Genomic DNA, 17,518 nt, shown 5'->3' on the forward strand with positions numbered 1-17,518 from the left:
CAGCCCAAAGAAAATTGTCACTTTTCTATGCTGGGATAGACAGTGGTAGAAGAGACTTTGGTAGAAGAGAACCTGGTAGATCAGAGACTTTTGGTATCTATGGGATGCCCTTTAAACCAGTCATATTTTTCTTGTCTGTACTTGCATCCAGAGAGTGGGGGTATTCTTTGTAAAATGTAACTGATAGGAAATGACATTTTGAGGAAGAAAAGGATTGTAAACAGGGTGTTAAAGTTCTATTACATTTGGGTACAGTTGCAGGGCCCGATTCTGCCACTCTTACTCATATTACTCTACACCTAACCCCGGGAAATCTCTTTTCGGTTACAGCTGTAGGGAGAATACAATGAAGAACTATGCAGTAGATAAAGGGACTTCTTCAGTACCTAGTTGGGATATTGATAGCAGCAGAAATCAAACTGGTAAGTTGCTTCTTACCAATTAATGTAGCAAATACAAAGATGTATAGCAGGCCTGTATACAAAGTTGGAAATATGCAGGTATTGAAAATACAGGAGGAAGCAAAGCCTCGTGTTTTATTCTGACTAATTTGGGAAATCACTTAATAATTAGCATCTCTTTAAAAGGAAAAAGTTCAGCTACTGACTACAGTCCATGTACAAAAACTAAAGTGCACTGCCTTTGAGATCTGGCTGTGTAGATCCACACTTTGGGTTGTGCATCCCCCATGCTGCTAGGTTGGAATCTTCTGTAAAGGAGTGACTGTTGGGGTCCTGCGGGTGCCCCTTGTGAGCACAAATATTTGAGCCTGAAGGGTATTAAAAAAGAATGCACTCCCAACCATTGTCATTTCCTTTTTGGTCACTGGCAGCTCAGGGCTTCAAGGACCTTTGGCCCCCTGTTCGAGCTGTCTCTCGAAGGCCCAGACATTTGCGCACTCACTGTGTGCACAGAGCATGTTTTTTAGGGAAAGCTTTTGAAGATTGCAAATGATCAGGCGGTTCTTTCTGAGAATCGACCCTTCTCCCATAATAAAGCAACCGCTTTCTAGTTACCTCTACAATGTTGAGTCACGGGTTCTAATTATTTTCTCTTTAACAGAGTCAAGCCAAAAGCAGTTAACTCATAAGCTTCTATTAAAATGCGAAGCAAAGGATTCCTCAATAAATGCTTCATCTGCTTCTGCAGTACAGGCCAGCAGTTCAGCTAAAGAGAATAAACAATGCAGCAACACGCTGGGAACCCAAGTAAGACACTCTTGAGTTGTTGTTTAAGCACTAACACTATGCTTGCACATTGCTTGCTCTTCTTTAAGTGATTTGCATCTCTTTTTGGTGAAGCTTTAATTATTTTTTTTTGCCTTCCTTCCTCAGCAGCTGTATATAACATGGGCGCAGATTGGCTGGATAGTATAGTTTAGTTTAGCTTTTTCCTTTTACTTCAACATCATTTAAAAAGCACATGAAGTTCAGTGCAAAAATCTTTATGAATAGAGCCTTAAGATTGGGAATTGAAATGCACAGTAGTCAAGAAATTCATAGTTTACGGGTTCCTACAGCTACAATAAGGTGTCCACATATTAGGCCAGCTCAGATGTCCCAGAATCCAGTTGGTACACATAGATAGCTTTCCGGAGACAGCTTGAGCCCAGGGCACACTGAATGGCTTGCTCTAACGTGGTAATAATTGCCCCAAATTTGTTGGTGAGGCGCATGCTCTAGCCATGCTGTTAGCTCTCCCCATATGCTCCATATTGGCAGGATTGGACGGTGTACCTTCACGCTGGCTTGCCACCACCACCTGGGGACTCCCATACACAAGGGGAAACTCCATTTTCCATCCTCTTTGGGCTACCTGAGCTGAGGCTATGCTCTGATTCATTGTACCTACAGCAATCAGCTTAAAAGCATAAATGGGTATATATAATACTTCAGACATCAGTGTGGCCTAGTTCCCCTCGGTGTGGGAATCTTTACTTTTGATTGTGCTGACGTTTGTGTTTAAATTCTTAACCTTAATGCAGACTTCCAATGAAGCAGACGTACTGTGGGTTTGAATTCCTGGTGCTAGTGACTTCATGTTTGAAAAGCTCCATTTAAATTTGTGTTCAAGCCTGCACTCTTGTGTTCTGCACCTAATTTGTTATCAGTGTGGCTTCTGTAGCCATAGAAAGCCTGTCTGTTGCAATCCTTTCACTCAGGGAGCACAAGGCTTCACATTTTCAAATTTTCTTTTAATAAATGGATGACTCGGACCCTCTGTATCAGTACGAAGTGCATGATCTGATGTTTCAAATATTTTTCAGCTGGAAGAAGTGGCAGGAAAACAGTTGCTGAATCACAGTCACCTGGAAGATGGTAAATGCTTCAATCTTCAATTTTCTTTCAACACTGGGACTTTTAATTCTTTCCTATATCAATAATAATCCTGTAATTCTCTTTCAAATTCATCCTGCTGCACTACTGAATCTAATATTGACATTGGAACAATTTATCACTGCTTATGGTGGGATCTCTATCACGGGCAAATTTTAAATCCAGATTGGATGCTTTTCTAAAAGATCTGCTCTTGTACAAACAGGAATGAATTCCAGGAAATCCTCTGGCCTGTGCTGCACAGGACATCAGACTAGATGATCACAGTGGTCCCTTCTGGCCTTGGGATCTATGAATCTGTTAATTGACTGTGCCAGTAGAAGTGGTGCTCTGAGTATAGTTGTCATGTATTTCCTGTACACAATAGGCTGAAGGGCTACTACAGACAGGTCAGGATTCTGAACCAGGTTTGGACTGACCACAGAGCTTCCTGCTCAGTAATACACACCACATATGGTCACTATAAGTTCCTTTACTGTTCTATCCGGTATGGCTGAGGTTAGCGTAAATAAGGTATATTACACACAGCACCATCTAGTGGCTGAACAGTATAATACAGTTAAGTATTCCATTAGTTTCAGTAACTCCTCACTTAAAGTCGTCCCGGTTAACATTGTTTCGTTGTTACATTGCTGATCAATTAGGGAACATGCTCTTTAAAGTTGTGTAATGCTCCCTTCTAACATCCTTTGGTAGCTGCCTGCTTTGTCTACTGCTTGCAGGAAGAGCAGTCCGTTGCAGCTAGCTGGTGGGGGCTTGGTGGACTGGCAGCCCCCCGCTCCCCTAAGTTCCCTGTGCAGCAGGTGCCTGCAGTTCAGCTGATTCCCTCTCCCCACTGCCATGTGCTGCTCCTGCCCTCTGCCTTGGAGTTGCTCCCCGCGACTCCTGCTTGCTGTGCAGGGGGGAGGAGAGAGGGAAGGAAGATTGGGGCTAATGTCAGGGTGTCCCCCTCCCCCCTGCTCCTTCACCCCACTTACCCCATCTTCCATAGAGCAGGGGGGACACAACAGGGCTCAGGACACAGAGGGAGCTTGCAGCAGCTGCTGTCTCAGCAAGCAGAACTAATTAACAAGGCAGTGTACTTAAGGGAAATGCGCATATCTCCCTCCATTCCTGCTGCCTTGTGTAGAGAGAGAGTATTAACCGTTGAGGGCTCAGCCAATTGCTAGTTCATCGTTTAGCAGTAAGGGAACTATCCCACCCTCTGACTCCTCCACCTCAACCAAGCTTCACAATCATCATCACTGTGTACCAGTATTAAATTGTTTGTTTAAAACTTATACTGTGTGTGTGTGTGTGTGTGTGTGTGTGTGTGTGTGTGTGTGTGTGTGTGTGTGTGTGTGTGTGTGTGTGTGTGTGTGTGTAAAATATAGTCTTTTGTCTGGTGAAAAAAAATTCCCTGAACCCTAACCCCCTCATTTACATTAATTCTTATGGGGAAATTGGATTCGCTTAACACTGTTTTGCTTAAAGTCGCATTTTTCAGGAACAGAACTACAACGTTAAGTGAGGAGTTACTGTACATCTCCTAAGGTTTACATTCCTACCATTTACTTAACGTACACTATCACCCTATCATTAAAGTTCAGTACAGCTCAATCTGTTAAGTATCTCTGAATTGGTACTCTCTCTGTACAATCTCTGTACTGGTTTTCTAATTACACTAGTAACAACATATAACAACTTGATCATCTGGCAGTCCATTAGTTGCAACGACCAGCAGAGGTCGGTTCGGAATTCTTGAATCTTCTTCTGCATCTGTCATCCGTAGATTTTGCTCTGATTGCTCTTTCTGAGGAACAAACTGTAGATGTTGATAGCTTCTGTTGAACTCTCCACTGTTGGTCTCAATCACATATGATCAGGGTCAGATTTAGAGGCAGGTGACCCAGACGACTGCCTGGGGTGCTGGGGTTGGGGGGGCACTGAGCTTGGGGTGCTGTTTTTGTTGTTAGCATGAATAAATGCAAGTTTACAGATCCTAGCCTAGCGTGTAAATTTATTGTCTTATATGACAGATAAATCATGCATGCAGATCATGCATCAAAATAATCAAATGGGCTACAAATGCAATAAAAATGAGGTATTCAAAAGTTTAACAAATGAGGGGGGGCGCCAAAGATGTTCCTTGCCTGGGGTGCCCCTTGGCCTGGGGCCGGCCCTACACTGAATTATTTTTTCTTTATGACTGCTGTCGTTGGCTATCCAATTTGACACAAACGTGGGCACCAAGTTTTAGAGAACTGCCTGGTCTAGCTGAGCGTCATCTGTTGTAAAAGTTTTCGTAAGCTGTTTTTACCTTTTGTCTGATTTGGCTACTCTTTGTGTCTGGCCACTTTGGAGATAGATTCTTTTCCAGAGTTGGAACAGCAGTTCTGAGTTGTCTTCCCATCAGGAATTGTGCTAGGCAATATCCAGCACTTCCTGTTGGTGTTGTCTGTAGCTCAGAAGAGCAAGGACTGGATTTTCCTGCTGAAGGATTTTCGCAAGTGCTACTTTGCACTCTGCTCACAAGCACAACTGCAGAGATCGATAGTGGTCCAGCTGAGCAGTGGCCTCTCCATCGTTGGTCCCCTGCCAGTTCACCAATGCCTCCCACTGCACAGGGTCCTCTCTTGCCAAGTTGTCTCAGCTTTCACACCCTTCACTTGTCCCAGCAAAAGAGTTAAAACTTCAAAGCCATTAGCACTGGATCTTGCAACGTCCACTCGAGAAGTATGTGACTCTCTTTGAATTCCCACTGTTTGAAAGTTGTTGGAGATTTCTTGGGGCAATGAACATTACAAAAAGCACATGATTGTGAATGGTGACAGGGCATCCAAATGTGGCACTTAAGAGAAATGGCGGAAGCCCCATCATTTGAGACATTTAATACTGGAATTTTTCAAGCACTGGGGAATATGTTGTAAGGAATAATCCTGAATTTGTTCTTGTAGGAGAAGGGATAGCTGAGATCAAATGGATCTTTTCCATCTCTAATGTATGATTTCATAAGTGTGTACAACATAAGACGTTATATTCAAGTGGCTGCTTTCTTATGACTTCTTTCTGTGGGGGGCCAGTTGTTCTTCACAGGAGGCTTATAAATGCAGGCAACTTAAGTGTGAAGTTGGAATATGAGTAAAAATAACTTTCGGTGAATGTTTTGCCGTTTTCACAATTTTTACTCCTATGTTTGTGCTTGTTTTTTGGCAGAATACAGATCCCTTCCATCACCACCACAAATGCGTTCATCCCTGCGCTCCCCAGACAAAATAAGAGCTGGACTCACAAGAGGAGAATTTCGGGTGACCTTTTCAGAAAATGATTCCTTAGACTCCTCTCTTGAGAAGGACATAATAGGAAAACCTAATACTTATTACCTTAACCAGGACATTTCTTCAACCAAGAGACTGCATTTGAGTGACACCAACAAAACGAACCCATACAAGTCACACAGAGATACTAGTCTAGATAGTTATGACCACCTCTACCTTTCCTCCACCCCTCAGAACAAGGACTTTAAGAGACTTCAAAAAGATAAGAGAAGTACAAATTTCCGAGATTCAAGTGTAAGCCTTGCTAATGAAATGAAGACAACTTCACAGTCCACTAGTAGTGATTTACTGACACAGCCCACTGAGATGGACAATAGCACTCGAAGCCTCTTAAAACTCAGTTCAGGTAAAGACACACTTACTTGTCTTAATGGTTTTCCTTTTGAGAGGTTCAGGCCGTGGCAGGGAGGATTGGATTTACTTCCGTTCCTACTTTTGTGGCCACCAAATGAATGTTAGGCCCTTGCTAACCTACAAATAAAAATCATGTTCGTTCCAGGATATGAGAGGGACAAGAAAGGTGAGGTAATCTTTTATTGGACCAGCTTCGCTTATGGAAGATACAAGCTTTCAAACGACATAAAACTCTTCTTCGATCTGAGGAAAGAAATCAAAGTGTTTGAGTTAAATACAAGTTGGGACAGATAGTTAAGCATAAGAGGTAATGTGTTGTAGGAAGTCACTGGAGATAGAGTAGGCAATAAGGGTTAGCTTGTTTATATGAACAGAGTTTGAAGTGGGCCATTAAAAGGTTAGCTGGCAGGTGTGTATTACAGGGTTTTGTAATGAGCCATGAAACCAGTGTTCCTGTTAAGTCCATGGCTCTTAGTGTCTAGCAGCATGAACTTCAGTTCCCAGGCTCACCTTTTGAAGATGTTATGTAGGTTTCCCTTGAGGATGAGTATTGAAAGATCAGGTATGGAGTGATCCTTTTGTGAAAAGTGTTTGCCCAGGGGTGATATGATGTGTTTGTCTACCACTTTTCTGTGTGAGTTCATTTGAGAGCGTAGTGATTGTCTGGCTTCACCCACATAGCTGTTGGGGTATTTGATAAAACCACGTCAGGGAGCATGATTATAACTCCGTTGTCCCCTAAGCTGATTGCAGATAGAGTTCCAGATAGCAGAGGAATCTCATAACCAGACTAAAGCCTGATCTGGACAAACACAGTGAAGGACCATGTTAATAAAAAAATAATTTTTAACCAGCCTCCCTGACAATTTTATTTGTGGAGTAGACAGGACCTTGATTTTACCTCTCTATCCCCTATGTCATGGGCTGAATCTAGGTCTGTTGTGTGGTCTATATTTGACTAGTTGAAGAGCCCTAAACGCAAGATCATTCATATTGAAGCCTCTTTTAGATTCCTAATATAATAGCATAGGTGGATTTCTTTCATCCTCTTTTTATTAAGGCAAAGTTACAATAAAATGTTAACATGCTGCATAAGATGTTATTTCTTGAGGATCAGGTTAATATTCAAAGACGCTGGCTAAAGATTCTGGCTTCTTCGCTGGTGAGCTCTCCTCCACGCTAAAAAGCGTGATCAAATTTCTAAACACCTATACTCTTTTTGGTGCTTCTCTTGTGTGTGTACTTGATGTGAAAGCTTTTCCATTACAAGGACAGTCCATATTTTGCTGTACCACAACTCCAGGAGTAGGAGGGGGGCCACACCTTTCCAATAATGTGCAATACAAAGCTTACCTTCTAACAATAAAAAAAGAAATTAATTTGATCAGAGCCGTAACTAGGCATTTTAGCACCTGGGATGAGCAAGTCACACAGACCGGTGAACATTTTAGCCTTGGCAGGTCCCTGTAGAGTAGCCCTGCCATCAATGGTCTATCCTTGAGCCCATCAAGGTGTTAGGGCAGACCCCATCTTCTCTTCCCCCTACTATATTGTGTCCCCTTGCAGGGGTTTGGATATCTGTATACCCATATCCCTTGAGGCTGCCTAGTATTCTCTGCTGCTAATGAGAGAGAGAGAGAGAGAGTCACCAGACAGCAACGCCCAAAGGAAAAGAGGCAAAAAAATTGGATCTATTTGGAAGAAAAATGTATTCCACAGGAAGTTTACAACTTAGGATTGCAAACCAGCAGGCTGTGCTGGGGCGTTATGATTTTACCTTGTGGGAAATGTTTTAAGGGTGAAGAACAGGCTACTGGATGAAAGGAAACAGGAGTCTGCTGCAATAGTGGATGAGGGAAAATTAGTGGCCAGGACAGCTCTCCAGGGCAGTCTAGATGGGGATGACGCTGCTGCTCAGGCTATGGCCATTGCTATGGAGAGGTGTTCATGGCTCTCGTCCTCCAGAGGGTCAACTCAACAGACCATTTAAGGCCTCCCGTCTGAGGGTCCTTTGCTGTTGTCAGACAAAACAGATGCTAGGCTATATAGTCTCAAATATTTAAGGGCAACGCTTAAGTCTCTGGGCATCTGTATGCCAGCAACAAAAAGAAAGCGGTATCACCCTCAGCATCCTCACTGGTGTCCAGCTTTTATGCCTTGTATCCAGGACCCATCCAGACAGAAGAGCAGAAATCACAAGAGGCATCTGCCTCCTCCCGCATCTTCTGCAGCTGCCACTTCTTCTTGGAAAGCTGGTTTTTCCAATCAAGCATCTTGACACGATGGTCGAGGACAGATGACCGGTCCCCAACATGCGATCATCTCCTACCCTGCCATTTGTCAATTGTTTATCCCACTTCCTATGAGCATAAATGACTTTAAGCTACAAGATGTGATGCTCAAGTGGGGCTATATCTTTCTGGCCCCAATACCTGTGACTGTAGCAGAGAACCTTAAAATATGAAGCATCTCCTGTGATGTCAGCAGCTTGAGAATAAATGCTCTTCCAGTGATCTGGCAGAATGCAGTGATCAGCAGTCGCATGTGCATGGACGTGGTGGGAAGCAATATGAGGACACGACAAGAAGATGATCATGGCTACACTACTTAGCCAAGACATGTCATAGCTCTTCCATTCCTTCCAGTCTTGTATTATTTTATTCCACATCGGACAGTAATGCTTTTTACGTTTCTCCACAACATACTTAAATATTTTTAAAATTTCTTTACCCATTTAAATGTACGTAGCTGACAACAGTTTAGTTTGACCCTTTGAGGAATAGTAGTTCCCACCATTTCAGACTTCTTGTAGTTCATGTGGAATCCCTGATACCTGCCCACATTCCAAAGTCCATTGTTCTATCATTTTTAACAGGGTTTCTTCTGCCTGCAAAAACAAGACCTCGTCAGCATGTACAAAGCTATTTTCTGTTCTAATCCAGAAGGCATTTTGATCCCTTTACCATGGGGCTATTTCTCACATTTATTGCAAATGGCTTCATTGCAAAAGCAAACGATAGTGGGGAATAACCAGCTACCTGGTTTAGTACCTTTAAACAACTTACAAGGAGGGGATAACAAAAGTCTTTTGTTTCCAATGATTAATCTTTTGTGTCAAGTTCCTTTACATGGTTGTGTACATAACTAGGAATTCTTGCATGGATTATTTCATTTACAGCTTGTGTATACAGTGCTTCCCGTGCATGAAGGGGGTGGAGGCTAGAATCTTGAAGCATAATCAATCTCCATTGGCTAAACTTACTAAGACTTTTTTTAAGGGAACATATCTATCAAAGGTTTTCATGTAGACCCATCTCTCTTTTCCAGAGCCAGCTTCATAAGACTACACCCTCCTTTCAGACAAGATGTCTGCAAAGTGATGCATCTCCCACATTTTGCCTAAAACTGAATTAATATTTGTTTAATTAGATTATTTTTGACATAGTGTAAAAATGTTGGTTCTATAGTCACATTGCAGGTCATTGATCTTTGGGCGGGTCTGGACATATTCACTCAACCTGGCCTACATCTATCCACCGCCCCAGCTGTTTTGTTTCCCCTCTATGCCCTTCCCAGAAACACAGTCGCTCAGTGTTTTGGGTTTGCTTTTGTTTTATATGAATGACCCCTTTGAAACTTTGCTAGAATCATAGTCCTTCCTCTACTGATAAGTATATGTGAGTTATTACTTAGAGGAGAGCACCGAAAGATACAGGGGGGAAAGGAGGATAAAAATGTCTGAGACGGTTAATCTGCATTCCTGTTTTCCTTCCCCTAGATCTGAACACCAATACACACCTAACCAGTGACCCTGCTCTGTTAGCCACTCGTTTTTCTACATTGTCTACCAGCTTCAGTGATTTAACATCAAGGCATCAACCTTTATCAGCTGAAGCGCTGCTTGAGCATTCACAGCCAGCAGCAATGAGAAAAACATTCCCATCTGCAATGCCTAGGAAAGACAGCGAATCTGCAGCTAACAGGTGCTTGGGCCCTTCTAAAATGGGGTATAAACAAAGTGACAGACTGCATTCATCACTGTCCCCTCAGCATTGTTTTAAAGAGTCAAATAAGGAGGCAAGTGTCTTACTATTTAGCCTCTTTGCTGTACAGAAATGCATTTGCTATTAGTGGCGATTTATATTGGCATCTCATTATAATATGCCTATTTATAACAGAAAATGGTTGTAAGAGCTGATATGTTTTTGTATGATTATTTTAAATACTACAAAACTGTAGAATGCTACTTATAATGGGTTACGGAAAATAACATGAAAAAGGTACTCTAAGAAAACAGTACCCCAACTTGAGTAAGCAATAGATCCTCCTCTGACACTAACTGGCAGCACTTAATTTTGAATCCAGGATCTTGCAGACTTGGGGGTCCAAGCCCAGCAGCATTGGGATCACCTTAATATGGAATGTCCAGTCTTAGAGATGGAGTTATTGTGCCCACTTTGCACCACACTGGCAGCGTAGGTTGGACACAAACATTTTCTAAGTGGTTTGGGGATTATCACCCAAGCACAAGTGTGAGCGTGCAGTGGTCTACAGACGTCGGAGAGGCTGCACATCACATGTCCTCTTTGTTATAAGTGTAGATGAGAAGGGGGCATGGCTATCAAAAAGGAGGAGTGATTGTGATGACATTGCACCATACTAGCTGTCCTAAGCCTGCTGCTGTTCAGCACCTCAGGCTGCTGTAACGTGGAATACATAGTTGAGGGCGTGCACAGTGTAGCACCAGAAATATACTGGGAACTAAAGGGTTCTTTTGTCTAGCAGAGAAAGGCAGAACAAGAACCAGTGGCTGGAAGCTGAAGCCAGACACACTCAAGTTAGAAATTAGGCACAATTTTTTAGCATTGAGGGTGGTTAACTGTTGGAACAAACTTCCAAGGGAGATGGTCGACTCACCATCTCTCGATGTCTCAGATACAAACTGATGGCCGTGTGGAAGATCTGCTTTAGCCAAACCTAAGTTATTGGGCTCAATATGGGGTAGTTTGGTGAAATGTAATGGTCTGTGATATACAGGAGGCCAGACCAGATGATCCAGTGGTCCCTCCTGGCCTTAAAACTCTAGGAATCAGAACAACACAAGCAGGGACTTTATGCCAACATTGTACACTAGTCCTGATTCCCACTGTATGCATTTTGTGAATTCCTGAGGATAGAGTTTTGGCCTGTGTCTACTCTCTTGTGTCTTCTTAGTTCCATATACCTTAACATTGGGACTAATTTGCCACTGCATTATACTAGTTTTACTCATAATTCCATGGAAGCCAATGGAATTATACCAGCAGGTCACACTGCTGTGATGCAGTGGAAAATGTGCCCCATGGTAAATTTTCTGAGATTCTAAGAGAACAGGCTGGGAATTCCTCAATATCTCAGGGCTCTTGAAAGGAAACATAAAACCATTGTTTATAAAGCATGTAGATGACACAAATATTGCTTGGGGGATCATTAATGATAATTAGTGATGAGCAATCTGGGTCACTTGGTAAACTGGGCACAGCCAAACATATGTTTTAATGTGGCCAAACACAAAGTCAGACAGGTAGGGACAAAGGTAGGTCACACTTGCAGGTTGGAAGACTGTGTCCTGGAACGCAGTGACTCTGAAAAGGATTTAAGGGTCATGGCTGGTGGAAACCAACTGTACGTGAACTCCCAGTGCAATGCTTTAGGAGGGCTAATGCAATTCTTTCATGTATAAAGAGAGAAATATCAAGTAGGAGGATTATATTAATCCTGTAAGAAGCCTTAGTGAGACCTTTACTGGAAAACTGTGTGAAATTCTGGCTTCATTTAAGTATATGGCAAAACTACTACTGACTTCAGTGGAGCCAGGATTTCACACACAGTATCCAGTTCTAGTGTCCACATTTTAAAAGGGATGTTGAAAAATTGGAAAGGGCTTAGAAGAACCAAGAGATTGATTCAAATACTGGAAATGAGAGACTTACGGAGCTCAGTCTACTTAGCTTATGAAAAAGATTAGGAGGCTACTTGATTGTAAATTCCTAAACGGGAAGAAAAATAGTAGAGACCCCTTGTTAATCAAGCAGAAACCAATGGCTGGAAGTTGAAGCAAGACAAATTCAACTTGGAAATAGACACTAATTTTGAACAAGTGTTATTAACCACTGGAACAGCTTCCCAAGGAATGTGTTGGATTGTCCAGCACTTGAAGTCTTTAAATCAAGATCAGGTGTCTTTCTAAAACATACGCTCTTGAGATGATGAATGAATTACAGTGTGAAATTCTCTAGCTTGCATTATACAGGAGGAGAAGCTGCATGGTCCCAGTAGTCTCTTTCTCAGTACCCATCTTACTTGTAGTACCTCTGTGCAGCATACGACTTCAAAGGGGTTTTATGTCCTTAATATGAAGAGAGGAAAAATTCTATTTTCTTTACGTTTTTGAAGCCCTATGTGATTTATTTAGATTGTATGTATCTTTATGTACAGGTTGCCTTTACAAAATGAACCTCATGCAATTGTGCATGTAAATTCAGGTGCCCCAAGCTTACATTCTCACACAAATCAGGTATCTTCCTGTGCACCTGGCCAGTTCTGTGCCAGTTGGAAATATGCATGCACAAATACCTGGTTTATGCATATAAGTTAGATGCTTGCAAATCTATTGCATAATTTATCTGGAAAAATAAATAGTTGGTTTTGCCTTTTTTGTCCTTAGTCTGTCCCCAATGATCTGAGCAATGATACGAGTTTCACAGAAAGTCAAAGTCCCAAAAGGACTGAGAAAGCATCACATATTGCTGTTGTCCTACAGCAGCTCCTGGAGCTGGTAGATCGTTACTGGGATGGAGCTGGGTCCCTCCTCCTCAACAAGAATTTTCTTGGTAAGTTATTTCATTTGAATTTGAATGAATAGTCTAAGTCTGTTTTTGTCTCTACTGTACCGATCCTCCCAGGCAACCTGCAATTCTGTGGCTTAAACATCAAACTGCTTTCTCCCAATTGGCATTTGCGGATGGGAAGTTATTCTAACTCTTCGTCACTTGGATTTCACTTGGTGCAATTTCTGGCTCCAGGGGTAACTTTTCCTGCAGTCCCTTCCTGTTACAAAGTGGTAGCTCCCCATTCTGGAGAATTCTCTTAAGATATGATGATTTTTCATATATTGCCAAGCAGTAAGTAATGTTTTCTGTGACTCTGAGGCGTGGTTTCCTTACAGTTGCTGCATAGCGTATGCTGTGCAGGTGCAGTGCATAGTAGAAATGCAAGTCAAGAAAAGCTGCAATAAATCTAGGGCTAGATTCACAAAAGGAGCTAACGACCACTTCAGGCACCTAAATCCCAGCATCAGGCCTCCATGGGGATTCACAAAACTGCTGCTCAACTGCCCCCAAACCCTGTAGGCTCCTAAAATAATCACTCAGCACCTATATTTTTGTAGTAAGAGTTCCCCAGGTGCCTACGTTTCTACCTCTGTGCACTCGCACTGCAGCCACATGCCAGACATCTGGAAGCCTAACCCCAGTATGATGCATGAGCTGGGGGAAGAGAGGGGTTCTTCTACCTAACTCGGTTGCAGAGCCTGATCTGGTGAGTGTGCTCAGTCCTCACCTACCAGACTGGGCTCTGCGACGGGGTGCACTCCCCACACTGGTTCTGAGAGGGCTGAATTAGGCCAGACAGGCCCAATCAGCCAACTAAGCAGCAAAAGAGGGTGATATAGGCTGAGTGGAGAGCCTTGATTAGAGGGAAGCTCACCTGAGTAGAGGGGGGCTGGGCTAGCGTGAACCCAGGAAGCTGGCAGCAGCAGCAGCAAAGGCTCCTGAGAGGAAGTTTGCAATCACCGACTGTTTAGTAGAGAACCCAGTGAAAGAGTAGGACCCTGGGGGACTGGCCCAGCCCGGAGGGAAGGCTGTACCCTGAAGAGAGCAGCGTGGGAAAAAGCCTGTGGGACACAGGATTGGGAGCAGCCCAGGGAGTAAGCAGCAAGGCTGGGCACTGAACAGACCTTGGCTGTGAGTTGCAGGGTCCCTGGGCTGGAACCCAGTGTAGAGGGCAGGCCTGGGTTTCCCTACCTGCCACGGGGGAAGTGGCATCATGGGTTAGTGAAAGGGAAGACTGCTGGTGAGAAGGGACTTTGATACACACCCCAAAAGGAGAAACTGCACGGGGACCTGGCCAAAGGGCCGAGTCACGGAGAAGCAGCAGCAGCTCCTGGAGTGAGAGAAAGGTTGGAGACCAAGAGAGATAGCATGCAACTGCAGTGAGGGATCTTGGCCACACAGAGCCAGGCCCGCTGACAGAAATTCCAGGCCCCAGGCCCAGGGCCAGAGCCATCTCTAGGGGGGCAGGGCCCAGGGCAGAAGTGATGAATCCGTCACTTCCAGGACTGCCTGTGCTGGCCAGTCACACCGGCCCATGAAGCCCTGCAAAGCGTGGGGCCCCCAAAGCACGGGGCCCAGAGTGGTTGCGTGTGCCTAGGAGCCCTGCGGCCTGCCTGGGCGATTTAAAAGGGCCCGGGACTGGCAGCAGCGGACGGGAGCCCCCAGACCCTTTTAAATTGCCCAGGCCCCTGGGCAATTGTCCCCTTTGCCCCCCCGTTGGCAGGCCAGGAGGAGGTGCCATCTTGCAGTGAGTAGAGTGCCCCGTCACAGGCTCCTATAAGTGAACTCACACAAAGCAGCTGGTGGAGAAGGTCCTACCTTAATGTTTAGGGTACTCACACGGGATGTGGGAGAGCCTGGTTCAAGTCCCCCCTCTGCTTAAGAGGGAGCGGGGATTTGAACAGAAATCTGCCACCTCTCATGTGAGCACCCTAACCACAGGGCTGTAGAATACTCCAACAGGGGGACTTCCCTCACTGTGGATAATTTAAAAAATAATCATTGGAGTTATGACAGTGGATCTAGCTCCTCCACCTCCCCAGAGGGTGCTCTGATCACCAGGCTATAGGGTCATTTTCATGCTCTGTTTCTCTGGCCCAATGATTCTTTCATTATTTATCCAGTGTGGAACAGCTTCAGCATTGTGCCGGAGAGAAAGAGAGAACAAATGAGCATGAGAATAACCCTGTAGTTTGGTGGTTAAAGAACTCATGTGAGAAGTGGGACACCCAGGAGTCAGTCCCCCTGCTCCAATGACTTTTTAAATTATGTATCTAGAGTGGAACAGCTTCAACAGGGAACTCCAACCTAGAAAATTCCATGGCGAGGTGAGACTGGAGCTAGGGGGTCTCCCATGTCCCAGAAGAGTACCTTAACCACTAGGCTAAAAGTTATGCAGGAGCATCTGCACCCCAGCTTCTTGCTAGAACTGTGTAAGCACCTAATGCCAAGAGAGGGTTCACACCTGACAATCCCAGGCTGAGGGAGGCACCTCCTTGCAGCCTGGATTTAGGTACCTATCTCTGTGAGGGGCAGAGCTTACCACAGAACCCTTGGCATCTCACACTGGCTATTTTAGACAAGGAGTTGCCTAGTATGCTGGCTTTTATGAATCCTATTCTCAGGCATCTATGTCTCCCCATTCATTGTATAGGGAATCTGGGTGCTGAACTCAGGCTTTGGGAATCCCAGTGATTTTCCAGGCACCTAAAAATAAGGTGTGACAATGCTCAGAGTCACCTTTCTTAAGCTCCTCTGTGAATCTAATCCTTAGGGACTGTCAGGGTTCCCTCCCCACTCTGAACTCTAGGGTACAGATGTGGGGACCCACATGAAAGACCCCCTAAGCTTATTTCTAGCAGCTTAGGTTAAAACTTCCCCAAGACACAAATTCTTCCTTGTCCTTGGACAGTATTGCTGCCACCACCAAGTGAGTTAGACAAAGATTCAGGAAAAGGACCACTTGGAGTTCCTGTTTCCCCAAAATATCCCCCCAAGGCCCTTCAACCCCTTTCCTGGGGAGGCTGGAGGTCAACTAGGTTAACAAGGTGAGCACATACCAGACCCTTGGGTTTTTAGGAGACTAAAAACCAATCAGATTCTTAAAAGCAGAACTTTATTATAAAGAAAAAAGTAAAAGAAGCACCTCTGTAAAATCAGGATGGAAGGTAATTTTACAGAGTAATGAGATTTAAAACACAGAGGATTCCCCTCTAGGCAAAACCTTAAAGTTACAAAACACAGGAATAAACCTCCCTCTTAGCATAGGGACAATTCACAAGCTAAAACAAAAGATAACCTAATGCATTTCCTTGCTATTATTTACAATTTGTAATCTTAGATGCTTATTTCAGATATGGCTTTAGGAGATGTATTTTTCCTGCCCTGGTTCCTCTCTGACCTGAAGAGAACAACAAAAGAGACAAAACAAAAACCTTCCCCTACAGATCTGAAAGTATCTTCTCCCCTTATTGGTCCTTTTGGTCAGATGCCAACCAGGTTATTTGAGCTTCTTAACCCCGTACAGGTAAAGGAGGGATTTTATGCTACCCTGAGCTGTATGTTCATGACAGGGACCAACCAGTATGTCAGAGCCAAACTGTCCAACGTTTTAGAATTCAGGCCTTTTCTTCAGATGTGATACTGTAAAAAGTCCAGGTGTATTGATACTTAGAGGTCAGGAATTTCTCAACTAAGCGTTTTTCTATCACAAAATTGCCATTTTGTTAATGTTTGGAGGGAAAATGCTTCCAGTTTGTCAAAATGGGACATTGACATTTTCTAAATGAAAAAGTTCCAGGTTTTGGTTCAAAATGATTTTTTGGTTTCAAAACACTATAAACTAAGTACATTTCAAAATTTAAATAAAAACGACGTTCAAACAAAAATGGCTGACGTCTAAATAAAATGGTTTGAAATTATTGAAACAAACAGGAACTGATTTATTTCTGGGGAAGATTTTCAGTCTGAAATTTTTTGAGATCGACTTTTCATCTTGATTCAAGGCAGGAAAATTTTTCAAAATCTTGAAAGTTTCCCCATATGGAAAAAACCATTTCCCACCTAATGCTATTGATACTGTCACTAAACATGAAACCAATGCTCTATTTTTCAGACTCTGCTTTTCCAACCCATTTGTTTTTCTGTAGCTCCAGCCCAAGATTTGCTTTTGTATCTTATGGCCTCTACCCCTCCACAGAAGGATGTTCACCTACCAGGTGGGGATAGCCCATCAGTCTTAGCTGGAAATGCTTCCAGACTTCAAAGGTCCCAGGTGAAGTATGCTGAGCCGTTTGATAGAGCAAACATGGCTTTGGTAGGTGTTTTCCTTCCCTTCCCATGCCTGTGTCATATGGAAACAAGGGGATGAACTTTTCAATAAGGAAAACTTCCTTGTAACATAAAAATCCAAAACTGATAATCAGTGCAGCTCATTACAAAGAGGTGTAAATGACACACAAATTGCCTTTTTGTCTGCATTCAAGTGGGATTTGCATTCCTTGAGTCCCACCATACCGTAGATGAGACTAGACCTCCTGGGAAGTATCAGTACAGTGGAAGTGTCAAACGTGAGCACATTTTTACTGACAATGCCTTGTGAGAGAAGGATCTATCTTGGATGTGCCTCTGGTGGTTGGAG

At 43.6% G+C, this 17,518-nt stretch overlaps 1 protein-coding gene across 11 annotated transcripts in view; it reads left to right on the top strand.

The window, feature by feature from the left end:
* LRRC36 (leucine rich repeat containing 36) overlaps nucleotides 1–17,518 on the top strand; it is a 40,129-nt gene that overhangs the window by 14,357 nt on the left and 8,254 nt on the right. For 7 of the 11 annotated variants that reach the window (XM_039503916.1, XM_039503917.1, XM_039503923.1 and 4 more), the window contains 7 exons: nucleotides 331–422; nucleotides 1,063–1,208; nucleotides 2,267–2,318; nucleotides 5,532–5,999; nucleotides 9,786–10,084; nucleotides 12,714–12,879; nucleotides 17,028–17,194. In XM_039503916.1, the coding sequence (XP_039359850.1) occupies nucleotides 331–422; nucleotides 1,063–1,208; nucleotides 2,267–2,318; nucleotides 5,532–5,999; nucleotides 9,786–10,084; nucleotides 12,714–12,879; nucleotides 17,028–17,194 (1,390 nt within the window). The remainder of the gene's footprint in view (nucleotides 1–330; nucleotides 423–1,062; nucleotides 1,209–2,266; nucleotides 2,319–5,531; nucleotides 6,000–9,785; nucleotides 10,085–12,713; nucleotides 12,880–17,027; nucleotides 17,195–17,518) is intronic. The other 4 variants (XM_039503918.1, XM_039503919.1, XM_039503920.1 and 1 more) reach the window with 2 other exon arrangements.

This window comes from Mauremys reevesii, linkage group 16, assembly GCF_016161935.1.
Source record: "Mauremys reevesii isolate NIE-2019 linkage group 16, ASM1616193v1, whole genome shotgun sequence".
NCBI lineage: Eukaryota > Metazoa > Chordata > Testudines > Geoemydidae > Mauremys > Mauremys reevesii.